This window comes from Chelonia mydas, chromosome 1 (assembly GCF_015237465.2).
Source record: "Chelonia mydas isolate rCheMyd1 chromosome 1, rCheMyd1.pri.v2, whole genome shotgun sequence".
NCBI classification, from domain to species: Eukaryota; Metazoa; Chordata; order Testudines; family Cheloniidae; genus Chelonia; species Chelonia mydas.
The window spans coordinates 150,668,170-150,688,793 of record NC_057849.1 but is presented as its reverse complement, the minus strand read 5'-3'; the positions used below and the strand labels follow the sequence as shown (position 1 = coordinate 150,688,793).

Here is a 20,624-nt window from a genome sequence, read left to right as displayed (position 1 = left end):
TGTAAATATGAAATATCCTTCCATGGGAGGGTGAAAGGCGCTGATAGCTGCTAAATGGACCTTGAGAGAATTGAGGGCGTCTTGACATCTTCAAGGACAGCAGGTAGTCCAAAAAGGAATGTCCACTTCCTCCAGGGAAAGCCCATTCTGCTGGGCACAGGAGGTGAAGTGTTTCCACTTGACCTGGGGAAGGTGTAGCTGATCTGGTCTGACCAGTGGAGGATGAGAACATCACCTTGAGAGTGGATGACACCACCTCCCCTTTGAGCAGTATGTGCGGTATTTATTATTGACGTGGGAGGCAAAAGGGTCTCTGATCGGAGTCCCCCATTGGCTGAAGATGTCATTTACTATGGAGTTGTGAAGCTCCCACTTGTGATCAGCAATGAATCTTCAACTAAGTCTGCAATCACATTCTGAGTCCCTGGAAGATAGGCTGCCGACAACAGGATCTTGTGGGCAATGCACCAATCCCACAGTTGACCACTTCCCTGCACAGAGCAGTCAACTTCGTGACCCCTTGTTTGTTGATGTAATAAACAATGGTGGTGCTGATAAGAACATGATGGGAGCAAATGGAAGGTAGAAATGCTTGACACACTTGTACTGCCCAGAGTTCAAGAATGTTGATGTGCATCCAGGTATCCCAAGGGCTCCACGTCCCCTGTGTCATGTGTTCTTCAGTGTGTGCTCCCAATCCTGTGAGGGATGTGCCTGATAATTGGTCTGTCCAGGGAGGATGGGAGAAAGGGGATCCCTGTACAGACCTGCTGTGTGTCTATCCACCACTGGAAGGAAGAGAGCACTGTGCGGGGGACTGTCAGCATAAGGTCCATAGCATGTCGCGTAAGTAAGTAGACTCTCTGAGGCCACATCTGTAGACTGCAAAGGAAGTGATGTACATGCAGACTGCCATGAGGCCAAGAAGGGATAAGCAAGTTCTGAATGGGACAGATGGACTGTTGACTACCTGGACAACGAGTGCCTGCAGAGTATGGAATCTGTCCCTTGGTAGGTAAGATCAGGCTGTGACCAAGTTGATGGAAGCCCTTATGAAGTCTAAGGACTGTGTGGGAATTACAGTTGATTTTTCCATGTTGATGCTGACTCCCAGGGATGAAAGGAGTCTGAGCAACATGGAAGCTGAGATTCGAGCTTCGTCTGTGTATCATGCTGCTAGCAGCCAATCGTCAAGATAGGGGAAAATAAGGACTCCTGAGCATCGGAGAGGGTTGCTATGACAGAGAACTTTGGTGAAGATCCAGGGAGCAGGGGTGAGTCCAAAAGGAAGGACCCTGCACTGAAAATGCTAAAGCCCACCATGAACCTCAGGAATCTTCTGTGGGCTGGATGGATGTCTCTGTGAAAACAGGAGGCCTACATAGTGAGTCATAAACCACCTGCCTTTTCCTAGAGACGGTATGATGGCTACTAAGGCGAAACTTGGGATTGCGGATAAAGCGATTGAAGTTACAGAGATCCAGGGTAGGCTTCCACCTCCCCTTCTTATGTACCCAAAAGTAAGGGCTGGTCTTCACTATAGGGAGATTGACGCTGCTGCAATCAATGCAGCAGGGGTCGATTTAGCGGGTCTACTGAAGACCTGCTAAATCGATGGCAGAGCGCTCTCTGGTCGACCCCGGTACTCCACCTCTCCAAGAAGAGTAAGGGAAGTTGACTGGAGAGCACCTCCCATTGATGCAGCGCAGTGAAGGCACTGGGGTAAGTCGACATAAGCTACATCAACTCCATCTATGTTATTCGCATAGTTGGAGTAGAGTAATTAAGGTCAACTTACCCCGGTAGAGAAGACAAGCTCCAAGTCTAATAGAATCCCATGCGCTGATAGTTCGGAGGAACGTGCTCTATCACTCCCCTTTGCAGTAAGGAGTCTACTTCTAGTACCAGGATCCTGTCGTGAAAGTGGTCCTTGGAAAGCGATCACGGTGTGGGATGTGGATGAGGTAGTGTGGTGAACTCAACTGTATAGCCATAGTGGATGACATCCAGGACCAACTTGTCTGCTGTTATTGCGCTCCAGACTAGTAGTAAGAGTGGTAGATGACCCACAAAGGGGGTGAGTTGGTTGCATGGCAGTAGGCATGGTGGTTGACAGCTCTTCAGTGGCACTCAAAAATATTGTTTTGAGCAGTCTGAACATGACAGGATGAAGACTGCGAAGGCAGGCCTGGAGGGCGGGATTGTAAAGTCTTCCAGTACTTACGAGGAGGTTCATATGGCCTCTGGTGGAAGAAATGGGGGGTCCTGAATCACTGTGTAGGTGGCGGGCAGTAGAATTTCCACTTGGGGCAGGTGGATAGATACCCAGTGATCAAAGTGTGGCTCTGGCATCCCTTAGGGAGTGCAGGGAATCATCAGTCTTCTAATTAATCAGGTGTGACTCATCAAAAGGGAGGTCCTCAGTGGTATTGTGCACCTCTCTGGGGAAACCAAATGAGTGCAGCCATGATTCTCTCTGCATGACTATTTCCAGGGCCATCAAGTGTGATGAGATATCTGCAGCATATCTGCAGTATCTTTCAGGTACTCGTACTGACACTTCTACTCCAGCAAAATCCTTCAACGATGAGAACTCAGATCCTGGTTCCAACGGCGGTACCGCTGGAGACGGCAGAAGTCTGTAAACCACATGAGAATGAGTCAAAGCACAACCAGACTTTAGCAAGTCCTATATAGGAGATTGGACCTCCCTAGGTGCAGTTTGCAGAGGAAAGCATGGAGATCTCTGTTCCCTTAGGGCTAACTGCTCATGTGGCTTTGGTGCTTTCTCCCATCACCCCAGAATTAATGGTACCCGTTCTGTAGCCAAAATTGAGTGCATGCTCAGTACCGGCGGATCTGCTAGTGTGCGCGGTTTCTTCTCATGCTTGTACGCCGTGGAACATGCAGCCTCTCCATGGCTGGAACTAGTGGGAGATGTATCATCCTTTGTTTTGGAGGAAGACTTACTGCCATGCTTATGTTTCAGAGTAACAGCCGTGTTAGTCTGTATTCGCAAAAAGAAAAGGAGTACCTGTGGCACCTTACAGACTAACCAATTTATTTGAGCATGAGCTTTTGTGAGCATGAAAGCTCTTGCTCAAATAAATTGGTTAGTCTGTAAGGTGCCACAAGTACTCCTTTTCTTTTTGCCATGCTTATACACATGCTTCCTTGCCTCCCGACTAGGCCTCAGCACAGAGTCCACAACCCTAACCCGGGTCTGACTGAGGCCTCCGGCGACTTCCCTGAGGTGCTTCTTGAGGGGGAGAGCCCGGCCTTCTCAGGTATGGCTTGGGAAGGACCAGCAGATACCGCTCCTGAATGAAATGTGGGCTTCTCCCAAACAGAGGCAGCATTGGGACTAGTTGCTGGACAAGAACAAACGCGGGCAAGAAGCACAGATCTTGAAGCCTGAAATCTTCGGCATAATCCAGTACCCGTGTGTGGATGCTGGTAGGACCAGTAAACAGATTATCCTGAATTCCCAGTCCTACTAAAACTAAACTATGTAAAAAACAAACAAAAAAAACGCAGTAAAAACAGTAGAAGCAAACAAACTAAACAAAAAAATTCAGAATTGTATATAAAGTGTCAGACGAGAGGACACTAGCAACTACAGCTTGGATTTGGACCATGCAGTGATGAGAAGGAACTGGGGACGCAGTTGGTCTGCCCAGCCCTTTACAATCTTGGACGAAATAATGAGGTGAAGCAAGGGCTCATGCGTGGACCAATGAACACTAGTACTTCCAAATTCTCTGGCTCTGGACACATGGCATGCATGTGTAAACCCACCCTCAGTGGAATACAATAGAAACCATTACTCGAAGAAGTACTATTTAGTTTAATCTATAATCAGTTCTGAGTGAAATTCAAAGTTATAATATGAATCTGCATTAAAGAATGAGTTTAAAAAAATTTAGGATCAGACAAATGGAAGAATGGTACATCCACAAGGATAACAATATAAATAAACCGTGAAAGAATACCGTTATGTCCAAACGAAGAACTTGACAAGTTTCAAGCAGTATCATTCTGTGGCAAATAATTTTTAATATTCTCTTCCTAAATCCTTTGTTTTCTTACTTTATTCAAGAACTATAACATGGTCGTTATAAAATCCAAACTCACCTCTTCCATGTTGCTCACACTAAGTCATCATTTTAAAAGGTTTATTTTAGGCATGTGCATATGTTAATGGCTAAGTAACCAAGTGTTTATTGCTGCATCGTTTGTTACCTTCAGTTATTGTGCCATGTCTAATATTAAGCCACGATCCTAACCTGATATGTACAGAGGTGCAGCCCACCACACACAAAGAGCTTCTTTAAATCAATGGGACTTGGCACATGCACTGCGTTGTGCGGGCACACATTTTAGTGCACAATCAAGGCCCTATATTGTAAATTCTGTGGGGGAGGGATTATGTCTTTATGTATACAACCCCTAATACTCTCTTGGGTATTCTAATACTATGTCCTCTTTCAAATCCAGGAAATCCAGCATTTTACTTCATTTTGCTATCTTGATCTGCTGGAATTAAATGTTAATGCCATACACTAAGTTAGACAACTGTACAAAAGAAACAAAAAAGTTCAACATAATTGTTTCTTTCCATTTCAGAAGTTTAAGTTATGAATTTGTTTGCCTTCTAGAGAAAATGACTTAAGTTACTCGAAACTAACCGTAGGAAGTTAAGTCGCTCCTGTACTTCTTGCACATGACTGTATCTACTTCCTGGTCTTACAGTTTGTGGATCATACTCTCCATGCTCTGCAAATTTAAGAAGTTTTATTAAGCAATACATACAGAAAACAGATGCTGATTCTAAAGTCTTGTTGCTCTGCAGAGAACCAAACCAATTTTAACAAAAGTGATTCATAAATCTGTAATAAGAATCTTCAGAGACCTGCTCAGAATTAAAGACTAAATTAAGATATACACTGTCGAAGATGCTTGGCCTACAATTAGATTCACCAACTGTATTTTTACTTGCAGATGTGCACGTGTGTCTTTCATTATGAATAGAATATTAAAATATTAAAGAATACTGCGTTCTGCTTACTCAGACAGCTGCATTTCTCCATCGCTCAAACTCTTATTTCTTTGAAAAACAAAGCAAGCAGAGAAAAAAATCCTGTACACTGGATATATGGTTGATAGGTTACCCAGCAATGTCGACATTTTAACAGTATTGTAACCAGCCTTCATTGTGGCAAGAATTATATCACTTTAAAAAGTGGTTTGTTTTAAAGATGGGTTATATATTGGAGATACCAACTATGACAATGTTTCTTTAAAGCTACCATAAACATTTGTTGTCACATCAGGGGTTTAGGAAGTAGGGAGGGAGAAGAGACATGACAGCTATCCAAAGCAATTTTTATATTGATGAATCAGTTTTTTACTGAAATGTAGATACTGAGTCATAAACTGGCAATTTCAAGATAGGACAGAACAATATTTATTAGCAGTTAAGATGTTGTTACATGTAGAATTAGTATTTCTAATCCTTTCATTGTAATGAAAGTTTTTTCAACTTTATTGTTAGTAATGAGTCAAAAGTCAAAGCTACAAAGAGTGCGTGTAGAGAGAGAGCAACATGATATCGTTTGTCAGGCCAAGTTATATATTTTGGGGTTTTTCTCCTGCAAGATTTAGCAAACTGGTTCTTCTCATATCTTTGTCATATCTTATACACTAAGTTTTATTTCTGCATTTGTACATGCTACAAGTGCAGCTAGAATACAACATGGTTTTATTGTGACACAAAACCAGGAAGAAAGATCTGAGCTGCAGTGTTATATTTGAAAACTTCAGGAAGATTTACAGTAACTAATTTTACTAATCATTAATAGTTTACAACCTCATAGTATGATAGTGACAATCATTTAGGTGGAAATAATACTTCCATTTCAAATCCCTAATTTCAATCCAAAACTAGTAAAGTTAATTTTGGGGCTGAAATTTCTCGCATCCTTGATCTCAGCCCAGAAATGAATGCATGTGTTTGTGCTTGCACACAAAGTTTCATAAAAACATTCTATTTGAATTACCTCACTGAAAAAATAAAAGCATTTTGCAAGTATCATATAGCAAGTTATCCACCAAATCTTTTAGATTTTCACTCAGGATGAACACTACTCATTTTTCTTGGAAAAGTAACTAATGATGTTATGTGATTTTTAAAAATAGTAAATATGAGCCAGTTAGTACTTTAATAGGTTATCAAAGAATATCTGGTTGTCTAGTTTCCTTGCTTCTCTAACAAATATGGATAAATTTCGTTATATCAGAGTTTACCCATAAATAAGTTCCACTGATTGTCTCACCTAATGCCCCATTCCAAGTGATCTACAGTATTATATATGACCAGAGGTTGATCCCTTCTCTGAATAAAGTGCTCCATCAATAATAATAAAAAGAATAACCCTTTACCCATACCGCTATCAGCCAAGCCCTGCCAAACCCCATAATGAGCAAGGGTGGAACTTGGACCTTCTAAGGGCTTGTCTACACAGGAAAGCTACTGCAAACTATGCTAGGGTATGAATTTAAAAGCATAATAACCCACACTAACTCAGCACGTGGACACTTATTCCACACTAAAACTGCCTTTGTGAGTTTAACAACCCATTTCCTATGTATTATCCACTTAAACCACTTCTCTGTATTACAGCTGTACTTCCAAAGTGGATTAAAGCTAAATAGCACAAAGGGTCTTTTATTGCAGAATAAGAGTGTCCACCTGGTAAGCTAGTGTGAAATAGCTACTGCGTAATACCTATTCTAGCCTATTTCCCCATGTAGACCACCTCTAAAAATGCAGTCTTCCACGAAAAAACCCAGCTTGTGTAACAGACTGCAACTAGTTCCATCTCCTAAAACACCTGTCAATGTGATTCTGGTTGCTCTGTTTCAATTAAGTCTTTTCTTCTTTGAAAAAGGTCTGAGTCAGCATGTGAAGTACCAGTTGTGCTTATCAATGATTAGTGTACTGCTGGCTTGAACACACTATTATATCTATATACAGTAGCAGGTCAATGATCTCCATGAGTACTTAATTCACAATCACTAAATTAAAAGAAAGTCGTACATATATAAATTTAAAGAAAATAATGCCCCTTCCTCAGTTACTAACACTTAATATTAGTAAAAGTAAAATTTGAAAAACTAAATTTATTTTTCACTATTTATGACACTATTTGCTGCTTTTCATAAAGTTATCCAAGCTGTAATGGAAAAAAAATAAGAGGTATAAATGGTTAAAATAATGAAGGATGAACTTGTGGTTAAGGCATGAGCCTGGATACAATTGCCAGCTCTGCCACAGATTTCCTGTGACCGCAGGCAAGTCACTTAATCTCTGTGACTCAGTTTGTCATGTGTAAAATAGAAAGTATTGTTCTCCCTTTCTCCAAGCCTTTGTATGTTTTTTCTATATGGACTAAAATCTTTATAGCAATGACTATCTCTTACCACGGGTTTCTGTGGTCACTAAACATAAACAGGCCACAATCTCTGGTGGGTCCTGCCAACATTACTCTAATACTGTTGTTGCTATTAATTGCATTGTGCTAGAATCTAAATGCCCCGGTCAGGAATTAATGCACTAACATTTTAGGCACTGTAAAAAATTCAGACAGTCCCTGCCCCAAAGAGCAATAGATGACAATAATACTTTAATTATATTCATAGTATTAACTTTTCTGTATCACCTGTTGCTAGTTCATTTCACTTTGTAGTAAATGTTCTCCATCATAATGTTCGGGTTCATGGTACTGTAGAAGATTTAACTTTAAAAAAAACTGAAATATTTTTATTTAAATAAGGTTTTGTAAGAACCCCCTAGCTTTGTAAATAACTGGGTGTGTTTGTGTGGGCCTGTATGGCTGTCATAAAATTAGATCACATCTGGAGCAGAGCTCTTTGATGAAAGGACTGTCTTTTTATTATGCTTCTGTACAGTGCCTACCATAATGGCGCTCTGATCCTTGAATGGAGCAGCTAAAAGATACTACTAAACATGCGTTAGCCACAAATGCCTAACAACCTCATTATAATCCAGAGAAACAACCAGACTAAATCTGACAAATAACGTGGATTACTTTTGACAAATGTGACACGTGTGGGAAATTGTGTCATGATAGCCAGTCTCTCTATGCAATTCACATATAGCAGAACCCCGTTTATCCAATCTAACTGGGACAGAAGCTAGATCAGATAATCAAAAATTCGGAGAACCCGGAGAATGGGTAAGTGCAAGGCTGCAGCACCACCTAGCTGCCACAGGAGAGACTGCCTGCTTCTGGACCTGTGTGCACTGGTTGTTTGGTTAATACGGAGAGCCAGATAATGAAGGGACATATAAACGGGGTTCTACTGAATTGTAAAGATACAAAATAAATCAATTTCCCATTGCTTCTAAGAGAAAAAAACAAATTTATAGATCCAATAGTCAATGCATACGGCAAATGGTTCAGAACTGGGGGAAAGGAACGGTCTGAAAAGACAGTCATCTATGAATGTGTGAAAAAAGGTACACCAACTTAAAAACTAGTCAATTTAATCAAGAATTTCAGGTACTATACCTGTCCCTACCAATCTCTGTGGTTTCAAAATCACATTCCATTAAAAAAAAAAAGATTTCCCTACCTTTTTGCTTTGTGAAAGACCCATGCAAACAGGTGAAACTGAATATACTCAAGAGCACTATCAAATACTCAAACTAAAAAAAGAAAACTATATTTTTCCCATTCCATTATAGTAATCCCAGGTGTTATTTGTCACAGTAGAAGATTAAAAAATATATATACAAAAGTGAGATTTTTATCATCTAGTAAATTTATCACTGGGAATAGGTGAGAAATGTTACAATTAGGAAGTAAATGCTGAATAAATTCTACACTTTTCCGTGTCTGAAATTCAACCGTCAGTTTTCCTACCTTGGGCTCAGTCATTTGGACGTTCACTATTGCTCCCACACTTCCCCTTATCTCAGTGGCTATTCTTGGGAAAGCTCTTCTGACAGACAAAAGGAATAATCTCTTGAGGAACAGATTTTATTCTTCTGAGTTTCCCTCGTTTCCATTTTCTCTTTCATTCTCCCTTAATTTCTCTTCTTTCCTCCTCTTGATTTCCCCACTCAGTCCTGCTTTCTGTCCCTCTGTGCCTCAGCATTTTAGTACAGCAGTTCAACTCAGCCAGAAAGTTTAATTTTCCAGCCAATCAAGAATAGGTTCTCAGGCAAAACTTTACACTCTAATAATTATGAAAAATGTCTGGACTATAAATCACTCTGTTGGGGAGTAAAAAAACCTATCTACCTGAATCACTACAGAGTAATACTGAAGGTCCTAGGCCAGGTAAACATCAGGCACATGACAGAAGAAAATAACAAGGAACATGAAAAATTTAGATATAAACCATTTATTTCAAAGAAAAGACAACTATACATCAAACCTACTCAGTCACAAGCTAAAATCAAGAGAATAAAAATGAGACACCTGGCACATAAGTTCAAAAAAGCACACAGCAGCTACAGACCCTAAAACAAAAGAAAAGGAAGTAAAATCCTTAGTTGTAAAGTCTCAGAGGGCATGTGTACCAATGAATAAAAAGGGAACCAGGAAAGTAGGTAGTAATTCAATATGGCTAAAAGATAAAAATTTAGAGAAACTATTCAAGCCAAAGAGAAATCCTTCAAAATTTAGAAATCTAACCATAGTAACAGAAGTATAAATACAGCAAACAATATGTAAGGGGAAAATCAGGGGGACTAAAATTAATTATATAACCTTCAACATTGAAAGATACAAAAACGAAGAAATTCTTGAACTTCATCAGAAGTGGGAAACCTGGAAAAGAATTTGAGAGTCTGCTAGATCACCAGGGAACATAGGGCACAATTAAGGAAGATAAGGACATTGCTGAGGAGCTAAATTCACTAAAGAGGATGTTGGGGAAATACCTACCATAGATTTACTCTTTTCCAATAATAAAGATGAGGTACTGTCAGAGATTGAGGTGTCAGAAGAAGTGCTAAAACATACTAATGAATCAAAAGACAATGAGCCACAGACAGTATACCTCCAAGAGTTCTAAAGAAGCTCAAGAATAAAATGGTTGCGCTACCACCAAAAATGTGCAAAAAGATATTGTACCAGAGAACTGGATGACCACAAATGCTGTATCTATATTTTATAAAGGCTTGAGGAGTGGCCAGAGGACTTATAGATTAGTAGGTCATACATATTTGCCTGGTAAATGTGTTGAAATAATTATTTCAGGGAATTCTATGCCAAAAATTAAAAATTCTGTGACAAAACCCTGCAAAATTCTGCAATTTTATTTGTCAAAACAACACAATATAATCATTTTCAATTATTTGCTGATGAGTATTTTGAAATAAATTACCAAAATAATTGAAAATGGTGTGATTACATTGTTATTGCATTTAATCACATTTAATATAGCATTTAATTTCAGAAAGGGGAACTACACAAAAATGAAGACGTTAAACAGAAATTAAAGACTACAGTTCCAAAAATGAAATCTCTGCAAGCTGCATGGAAACTTTTTAAAGACAACGTAATAGAGGCTCAACTTAAATGTATACCCCCAAATTAAAAAACATAGTAACAGAACCAAAAAAAGAGCCACTGTGGCTAAACAACAAAGTAAAAGAAGCAGTGAGAGGCGAAAAGGCATCCTTTAAAAAAAATGGAAGTTAAATCCTAGTGAGGAAAATAGAAAGGAGCATAAACACTGGCAAATGAAGTGTAAAAATACAATTAGGAAGGCCAAAAAAGAATTTGAGGAACAGTTAGCCAAAGACTCAAAAAGTTATAGTAAATATATATATTTTTTTAAGTACATCAGACATCCAGGGCATGCAACCTGCGTTCCTATTTGGATTTATGGGGCTTCGGGAAGACCACCCGTAAGTGTATGTGCTGGTCGGTATGAAACTGGGAAACCACGTTGAGCAGGAACGCTGGGTGTGGCCACACTTGGACCATATAGGGTAGTTCTCAAGTAAGTGCCCTGATCTCAGACACCCTGCGGGCAGACGTAACTGCAACTCAGAACGAAACCTTCCAGGAGAGAAAAAGAAGAAAGCAGGAAGCCAGAGTTTCAACGGGAGGCCCCATGAGTCTCGACAGCACGAGATTCAACTCCCAGGGATGAACAAGATCCTGGATGTGATGGTAGAGACACTCCAGACCTCTCAAGAACCGGGCCATCACGTTGTGAACAAAGACCGACCTGCCTTGGAACAGAGGATGGAAAACCGAAATAGTGGTCAGGTGGACCCTGATCGATGGCAGGGACAAGCCCTGAAGTTTGAGATGCACAAGATAATCCAGGATCACCTGCAGCGAGAACTGCTCAGCCTGGACACATCGTTCCAAAGCCCAGCCACGTGAACCTTTCCCACTTGGCCAGGTAAGTTGCTCTGGTGAAGGACTTTCCGCTACCCACCAAGACCTCAGGCCAAGCACTCCTGCTCTTCCACATTCATCCATGCAGTAGCCATGCCAACAAGTGCAACACCTCCAGGTTCAGGTAGTCCTGGGACAGCAGGTCTGGCCAGAGAGGTAGCTGCAGCAGGACTGCTACCGAAATTTCCAACAGCGTGCCGAACCGGTCTTGGTGAGGCTGCTCAGGGACCATCAGGATAACCTTAGCCCTGTCCCGTTTGATCTTCACTAGAACTCTGTGGATCAACGGCACTGATGGGAACGCATACATCAGGCCACCCCGACCATGGGAGCAGGAAAGCATGTGGCAGGGAACCCCTATCCATTCCCCAGAGCGAGCAGAACACGTGGCATTTCCTGCTCTGAGACAACACGAACAAGTCCACCTGTGGGAATTCCCCACTTTCGGAAGATCATACTGACCTCCTCCGGGTGGAACAACCACTCATGGCGAGACGAGAAGATCCTGCTGAGGCGATCTTTTGCTTTCGGGATTAGGAAGTAACCAAAGTAGAATCCTGTCCCTGTCATGTCTCGAGGGACTTCCTCCACTGCCCCCATAAGCAGGAGGTTCTCAACCTCTTGAATGAGGACTTGCTCATGAGAAGGGTTCCTGAAGAGGGACGGGGGGAGGGAGAGGCGGCCAAAAAATTCAGGGTGTAGCCTTGAGACATTATCTCCAGAAGATGATTGAGGAAAGAACAGGGTGGATCCTGGGAGGTGACTGGGGCGTCTCTCCTGATTACACCCTCAAAATGGGGGCTGGGTTGTGCAGGTGAGCAGGAGGAGGAAGGGGGGCAGCAGTAGCTGAAACTAACATCTGTCTCGTCTCCTTGCAGACCCTGGACGAGACAGCCAAGGCCTTGGTGGCGGGGGTGGCTAGAACTGCTTTCTTGCAAACTGTGGCGAATACATGCCCAACCAGCAAAGGGTGGCCAGAGTGTCTTTTACCCCATGCAACCTTGCATCCATTTGCTCTGAAAGAGAGACAGAACCCATCGAATGGGTGGTCTTGGGAGAGACTGGAGGTCTGAAGCCAGGAGCTGCACCTCATAACCACTGCCAACATGACCACCCTAGCCACAGAGTCAGCCACGTCCCACACCATATGGAGGGAACACTGAGCGGCTGTGGTGCCCTCCTCCACCAGGTGTGCTGAATTCCTGGACCAAACCTTGCGGGAAGGACTCCTTCAATTTACGGAGGGAGTCCCATAGAATTTCAATTTATCTCCCTAGGAGGACCTGATGATTCGCCACCCGGAATTGTAGGCTGGCAGTTGAATAAAATTTTCCTCCCAAACAGGTCCAATATTTTGGCCTCTTTATTTTTGGGAGTCAAGATGATATGCCCTTGTTCTCTTTTTAATTGGGCACAGACCACCAGCGAGCCCGGGGAAGGGTGGCTGTAAAGGTACTCAAAACCTTTGGCCGTGACAAAGTATTTCTTTTCGGCCCTTTGAGCTGGGAGGGATGGATGAAGGAGTTTGCCAGAGGGCCTTGGCAATTTTGAGGACTCAGTCATGCACTGGTAGTGCGAAAAGGGCCAGGATAGAGGCTGACAGGACTTTAAACAAGGTGTCTGCCTACTCAGCCATTTCCCCAACCTCCAGGCCCAAGTTCTCGGCCACCCGTTAAAGCAGGGCCTGGTGTTCTTTAAAATTGTCCAGCAGGTTGGCCCTCGAGGGTCCCGAAACCACCTTGTCTGGGGACAAAAATGATGACTATACCATCGGGGGAGGCCCTGGGGCATCTTCTCCAATGGGGGAGGTGCAGTCTCCTCTGCCTCGACCTCCAAGCATACCTCATACACCAAGCCCGATGCAGTCAGTGCTGCCACCTGTTGCTCCGAGGAGGCGGCCGATGAGCGGTGTGAAGGGGACATGACCATGACCAGCACTCCAGTAAGGCCACTGGCCGTGCTGCCCAGGTGGCACTGTCTATGTTGACGCAGCCTCGGGTGCCCATTCACACCATTGGAGTCTAAGCAAGGGGCTAAAGGAATCCATGCCAAAGGAATCCCCTTCCAGTGACCATGATGGGGCCGTCGATACCTGAGTCTGTCTGCTGACCGGCACAGTCGGAGACCTGTGCCCGGAGCGAGGGGACTGGTGCTGAGGAGACTGGAGACGTGACGGAGAGTACTCCCACTGGATAGGCGACCAGGACCTGCACTGGAGGACAACCAGCGAGAGGGCAAATGGTCCGAGTAGTATGGAGACCAGCGTCTCCCTCTAGATGATCTGTGTCGAGATGGCGGGGACCGCAATTGCAATGGTGGTGACCAAAAGCAAGCCCAAAGGCTCTGGCCAGCAACTCTGGCGATCTGCAGCACAGAGCTGGAGACTGCTGCTTTGTCTCAGGGGAATCGGCGGCACTCCACTGCCCCCTGAAGGGTTTTAGTGGCTGGCTTGGCAGAGGCTTCCCACAAGGGCAATTCCTGTGGCATGTGCTGCATCGTAGGCACGGGCAGAGGCCTTTGCTCTCTTAGAGCCGGCTGAGCTTCTGAAGGTGTCAGTGGCGTCAGGGGTTTAGATCCCATGCCACTCCTGGGAGGGCCCCGATCGGAGAGTCACAAACTCGTGGCTCTGGAGTGGCCTGGAGGCCCGAAGTGGGTCCCTTGCCCCGATGACCCATTGCCCTTCTTGCCTGGTGCCAGGGAGCAGTGCTTTCTCACCTTCTTTTGGGGCACTGGCGACAGGGAACCATACTGGGCGGAGACTGGTGCCGGGGGTGCACTGCACATCAACGCTGAGGTACTCAGAGTCCTGGCAGGATGGCACGGAAGCCGGATGAAGGGCAGACTCTGTGAGGAGAGACCGTAAACAAATATCCCGCTCTTTGTGTGCAGGGCTGAATGTTTTTACAAATATGGCACTTATCTCTCAGGTGTGATTACCCCAAGCACTTGAGGCAGCTACTATGTTGATCGCTTACAAGCATAGGCCTGTTACAGTCCACGTGAGGCTTAAACTCGGGAGACTGGGGCATGCCCCGCCGGGGCAAAGTCCTTGCTGGGACTCTAACTTCTAACTACAACTACATTTAACACTAACTGCTATAAAAAAACTATTTACAAGGCCCTAAGGCTCGAAGTCAGTAAAGATGAAAAACTGCTAGCCCTTACTACGCAAGGAAAGGTGCTCCGACTAATCATCAACGGCATTAAGAAAGAACCAAGAGGGCATAGGGCTGGCGGCGCCTGATATACTAATACATGAGTGCGGCACTCATGAGTACTGACCCTACAGATACCACTAAGGCAAAAATCTCTGACAACTGTGCACGTGGGCGGCCACACACCTAGAATGGAACTGAAATGAGCAAGCACTCAAAGAACTGGTTAATTTTTTTCAACTTTCTAAAGGCCTGACAAGGTTCCTCAAAAGAAACTAATCACCGTGTATTTCTCATGGATCAAAAACTGGCCAAAAGCAGGAAACCAAAAGTGTGGGAATAAATGGTCAACCTTCTGCCATGATAAAAATTGAATCCACGTTAGGTCCATTTGTTGTTTAATATATTAATGGCTGGGAAAGGGGGAGTGAGCAGTGAGATAATAAAATCCACAGATGACACTAAGACCTGGTCTACACTACGGGGTTAAGTCGAATTTAGCCGCGTTAGGTCAATTTAAAAATGACTGCGTCCACACAACCAGCCCCGTTCTGCCGACCTAAAGGGCTCTTAAAATCATCTTCTGTACTCCTCCTCGATGAGGGGAGTAACACTAAAATCGACCTTGCTGGGTTGAATTTGGGGTAGTGCGGACACAAATCGATTGTATTGGCCTCCAGGAGCTATCCCAGAGTGCTCCATTGTGACTGCTCTGGACAGCACTTTGAACTCCGATGCACTAGCCAGGTACACAGGAAAAGCCCTGGGAACTTTTGAATTCCATATCCTGTTTGGTCAGCGTGGTGAACTCATCAGCACAGGTGACCACGCAGTCCCCCCAGAATCGAAGAGCGTAGAACGTTTCTATGCTCCCCCTATCATCTCCATCCCTGAGGTTATCGCAGATTAGAAGGCGAAAAAAAACCACACTCGCAATGACGTGTTTTCCGAGCTCATACAGTCCTACTGCACTGATAGGGCACAGCTTAATGCATGGAGGCATTCAGTGGGAGAGGCCAGGAAAGAATTAAGCGAGCGTGAAGAGTGGAGGGAGGATGCAATGCTGAGGCTAATGAGGAAGGAAACGGACATGATGAAGCGTCTGTTGGAGCTGCACGAAAGCCAACAAGAGCACAGCCCCCGCTGCATCCACTGTATAACTGCCTACCCACCTCCCCATGTTCCATAGCCTCCTCAGCCAGATGCCCAAGAATTGGGGGGTGGGGGAGGCGGCTCCGGGCACCCAGCAACTCCACTCCAGAGGATGGCCCAAGCAACAGAAGGCTGTCATTCAAACAGTCTGATTTTTAGTGTGGCTACAATAAGCAATGTGGCCTTGTCCCTTCCTCCTCCCCAACCCCACCCAGGCTACCTTGTCCTTATCTCTTCCCCCCTCCCCCCCCCCCCCCTTGTGCTTGGGTCTCCCTCCTCATTTGTTCTGTCTGTACTCATCGGAGTCTCTTGGAGCTAACTTTTTTCTCGGGGGTGGGGAGAATTGGGGAGAAGAGGATGGAAAGGGGCCCTGGAACTGGCCAGAGTCGCACACAAAGGGGTGCTCCTACCATCTTCAAGCCAATGTACAGGGGTGTCTCCCCAATCAGAAGCAGTCCCCATAGGGAGTCTTCAGACTCTGAACTCTCGACTGTCTGTCCCTCCTCAGAAATAACTGGCAGATACAGGATCTGAGAGGGATATGGGCTTCCCTAGGCAGTATAGACAAGCACTATGACCGACTGTTACTAGGAAAAGCTTTTGGCAGTCTACACAGCTCTTGAAGCTGGGAATCCTTGGAATGCTCTCCCCGTCGCTGATAGAGAACATGGGAGCAGGATGAGTGTGTGAATTGCTCCCCACCTAGGGCAGGGTCCCAAAACTAGGAAACTGAACTCCACCACTCTATCTAAATTAGACTAATAAAAAAAAACAACTTATTTTGGGGGAAGGTGGGGGGGGCGGTTATTTACAGAGAAAGCAGAAGAAGTCAGCACACACAACGAGGCTCCATTCCAGACCATGAGCAGTGAGATGGAAATGAAATCGCGGCCGGTCTGGCAGCCCCCTTTATACCTTTGGTGCAGAGCATGAGGAGAGCAGGGGCACATGTGTGGAACAAGTGGACACTGCTAGGGAAAATTCTCCAATCTTGGTGCATGCAGCACATACACAATCTAAAGTGCATTACTCATAGGAACAAGCACTCTGAGAAGAAAAAAAATGTTTTTTCACAGAATACATAATTGAACTGTTGAACTCATTGCCAAAGACGTCAATGAGACTAAACACACCACAAGATTAAAAGGAACTGGACATTTAGAGGAATAACAAGAATATCCAGGGTTATAATAGTGCCAGCAAATTTCAGGCAAGATTAAGCCTCAAAATTCATGGTTTAAAACCATCTCTGACTACTATGGATTAGGAGATCTTTCTTCTGAAGGATCTGGTGCTGGCTACTGCTAGAGACAGGATACTAGACTAGCTGATCCACTTTGGGAACTCCTATTCCAAAAGCTCACTTAATTTTAATTTTAGAGAATGACACTACAGCCTCAAAATGGCAACCACAGTGTTTTCTTATCAAGCAACCAAATCTGAAGTCTTGTTTGTCCAAAATATGCCTGGTTGGAATTCAATACAAGTATTCAGTCTTTAAAATATCCAATTTTCTTTTGAAATTAGAGGCATTAGACTGAACAATAGGCTACTACCAATTAAATGCTTGTGGGTTTTACATTGTTGGGGAGCCAATGCAATCCTGAAAACAGCATGAATGGACTGAAAACAGCATGAAGGGCTTTTGAAAATAATTCTAATATAGAACATTTGCCGATACGGGCAAGACAAAGGAAGCTACATCAAAATACCCAAAATGAGATCTGCAGACATGCCAAATACTGAGTGTGGCATATTCAATTTTGATGAATGTTTAAGAGCAGACCTAGAAGTGTTAAGAGGACAATACCTTTGTCAGCATCAACTTAGGTGGTTTATTTATTCTTCAGAGCAGAATTTACCTGCGCTGAAACAAAACCTGTCACATTTAAACAGTTTCTTTAACAAGGCCCTACATACAGTCACACAAGCTAGACCAAATTTCTGCAGCAAAACCACCTCCTTTCTACAGTATTTATGTGCTAAAGAATTGACATTTTGCAGCAGCTTCATTTCAAGTGAACAAAATCTGTTTTCATTTTTTTATATTAAATATATTTTATATTCTTTCCACATTTTCAGTTATTCTTGTGCCACAGACATTCATCTTACCAATCCTTACCTGAATCAAAAGTTGAGGGGGAAGCTGGGGCTTCTGGCACCCAAGGAGGTATCGGAAACATTTTAGAATAAATAAGCAGATTAGCTAAATATTTCTGCTAAAATAAATCAGCAGAGAGATAGGTAAACAATATTGTCACAAACTATCATCTTTTGGTTTCAGAATTTAAAATTCTTTGAGATGAGTGGTTCAAGTTCACATCTCTCTATTTTTCAAGCTGTCTGTAGACACAGGAAGACACTGCTGTATTGGAATACATTTGTTTAATGTGTTCTTCACAACCATGATGACCAGAATCAGTTTTATTTGCTGATCAAAGCACAAAAGAAATAGGGCTAATTGCACTATGAAGTCCTGCACAATTCACTATAAATAGCAACTAATTTTGGTGTCATGAATGCACACAGCCTAAAAGTACCACAACTTTTTTCCTCCAGTTTGACCTATTACCCTGATTATAGCATCCATTTCAACATTTAAAAAAAAAAAAAAAAAAAAAAGACACCCTTAATTTTATCAAAAAGAAAAGGAGTACTTGTGGCACCTTAGAGACTAACAAATATATTTGAGCATAAGCTTCCGTGAGCTACAGCTCACTTCATCGGATGCATTCAGAAAATCTGCTTCTCCCATTCCTTTTACCAAAGACAATATGTACTGTGACAGGGTCGGGCCGGATGGCTACAGAAGAGTAATAGAAGGTAGATATATTAGCCCCAGGTTAAGTAGATCCCTTTCCCCTGGGTAAGGTAACAGGGAAGATTCCAGAACAATTAGGAACCTTCTACAGACAATTAAGACAGACAGGCTGATTAGAACACCTGCAGCCAATCAAGAAGCTGTTAGAATCAATTAAGGTAGGCTAATCAGGGCACCTGGGTTTTAAAAAGGAGCTCATTTCAGTTTGTGGTATGCATGTGAGGAGCTGGGAGCAAGAGGCATTAGGAGCTGAGAGTGAGAACGCGGATTGTTGGAGGACTGAGGTGTACAAGCATTATCAGACACCAGGAGGACGGTCCTATGGTAAGGATAAAGAAGGTGTTGGAAGGAGGCCATGGGGAAGTAGCGCAGGGAGTTATAGCTGTCGCACAGCTGTTCCAGGAGGCACTCTAGACAGCTGCATTCCACGGGGCCCTGGGCTGGAACCGGGAGTAGAGGGCGGGCCCGGGTTCCCCCCAAATCCTCCCAACTCCTGGTCAGACACAGGAGTCGTCGACCTGGACTGTGGGTTCAGAAAAGTGGCCAAGCTGAGGGCTGCCGTGAAGCTCCAAGGCGAGCAAATCCGCCAATAAGCGCAAGACCCACCAAGGTAGAGGAGGAACTTTGTCACAGTACCCATCCTGAATACTTCCCCAGGGAGATTCACTCCTATTTGATAGACAAGAGGAATGCCGAGACTCTGAAATCCCAGATTCAATTCCAGATTCTGGAATGAAGTTTTCTTCCAGTGGTTACAAACCTTTCCGCCATTGCCTCATTCTTCTTCCCACCATAGCCAATAGCATATCCCTGTTCCCCTCCAACCCCCAACCTCCTATTTAACCCAGTGTCTGTCCCTCTCCCTACCCTGAATTCAAGCCAAGCTGTTGCGTCTTCCATGCTACCTGGGTGCCAGCAGGGGAATAGTGAAAACACAGAAGCAAGTCTTCCCTCTTCTAATATACCTCCACTGAGCCTGGGCAGACAGTGATTTCCATAGGTTTACAACCTGGCCAAATTTGGGTGGATTTTCACAGGGAAAGTAAAAAAGAATCTTTCTGATTCCAAGAGGCAAGCTCCCTGACAAATTCCAAGTCCCTGCTCCAAACCACGGAGGCGCTAGACCTTCCCACTTAACATAAGGAAAACAATTTCTCCCCAACTTCATTCTCAGAAAGGGCTAACCTGTTTTTGCTGAAACTTCCAAAAATTTTCAGCCCAAGGAAGACACCAGGCATAAAAAAATATGTCAGCGTGAATAGTTGAAGTTTGGCAAACTTATTTGGAACTGGGAATGACCCCACAGGCAAGTATTAGACAACCTTAACTATAGGCAGCACCACCAATGATATAAAACAAATAAAAATTGAAGCGGGAATTCAAACAGAACTTCAATACAAATTGGTGGCTTAAATTTGGTGCATGGAATGTGTTCCAAGAAAAAAAAAAAAAAAAAAGTAGTCTTTGGAGGTCTCCTCATCCAATTACTGAAAGAGGTCAACGTGGCTTTTTTAAAAATCTGACAAGATCAGCCCTATTCAGAATGGTCTGACCCACCAATTTCAAACTGTTTCATTAACTGCAACTTTTACTATTATTTAAAATGTATGTATCCTGGGATGAAGATTTACATATTCGGAACATTTGTTACCCAGTAAGTGTTCTAATTCTGTGAACCTTTGTACCAATAAGCTGAAAAGGAAAAAGTTTTTATTGTTCCAGGAAAAGAACTTTGGACAATGTTCGTTTTAAGAGAGCTAAGCTATTCATATAAAACATTAACTTCCTGTGAAATAAATGTAGTGGTACTCTTCTCCATTCCCCCTCTTTGTTCTAGACAAGTATAATCGGTCAAATATCTGCATTTGTGAATATTCAGTACATTCCTCCAATGGAAGTCTGAAGTCAAGAAATTAACACATGGGACATACTGAGAATGGTATGTTATCAACACTTATCTTTTCCTTATTAGAAAATAATGGATTTTACATAGTTTGTCCTCATTCAGAATTACATATTATCCTAAATTTCAGTTATCCAATATTTTAG

At 43.3% G+C, this 20,624-nt stretch overlaps 1 protein-coding gene and 1 long non-coding RNA gene across 12 annotated transcripts in view; one reads left to right on the top strand and one right to left on the bottom strand.

Annotated features, from left to right (window-relative positions):
• The window catches only part of USP9X (ubiquitin specific peptidase 9 X-linked), a 197,599-nt gene that overhangs the window by 85,656 nt on the left and 91,319 nt on the right, over positions 1 to 20,624 (bottom strand). For 6 of the 11 annotated variants that reach the window (XM_037902604.2, XM_037902576.2, XM_043538097.1 and 3 more), the window contains 2 exons: positions 14,163 to 14,291; positions 4,689 to 4,776 (listed from right to left, as the gene is read on the bottom strand). In XM_037902604.2, the coding sequence (XP_037758532.1) occupies positions 4,689 to 4,776; positions 14,163 to 14,291 (217 nt within the window). The remainder of the gene's footprint in view (positions 1 to 4,688; positions 4,777 to 14,162; positions 14,292 to 20,624) is intronic. The other 5 variants (XM_043538096.1, XM_043538098.1, XM_037902591.2 and 2 more) reach the window with 1 other exon arrangement.
• Positions 1,072 to 15,761, top strand: LOC122464064. The gene is made up of 3 exons (XR_006287917.1): positions 1,072 to 1,082; positions 14,145 to 14,150; positions 15,460 to 15,761. It is a non-coding gene; the product is annotated as an uncharacterized LOC122464064 (long non-coding RNA).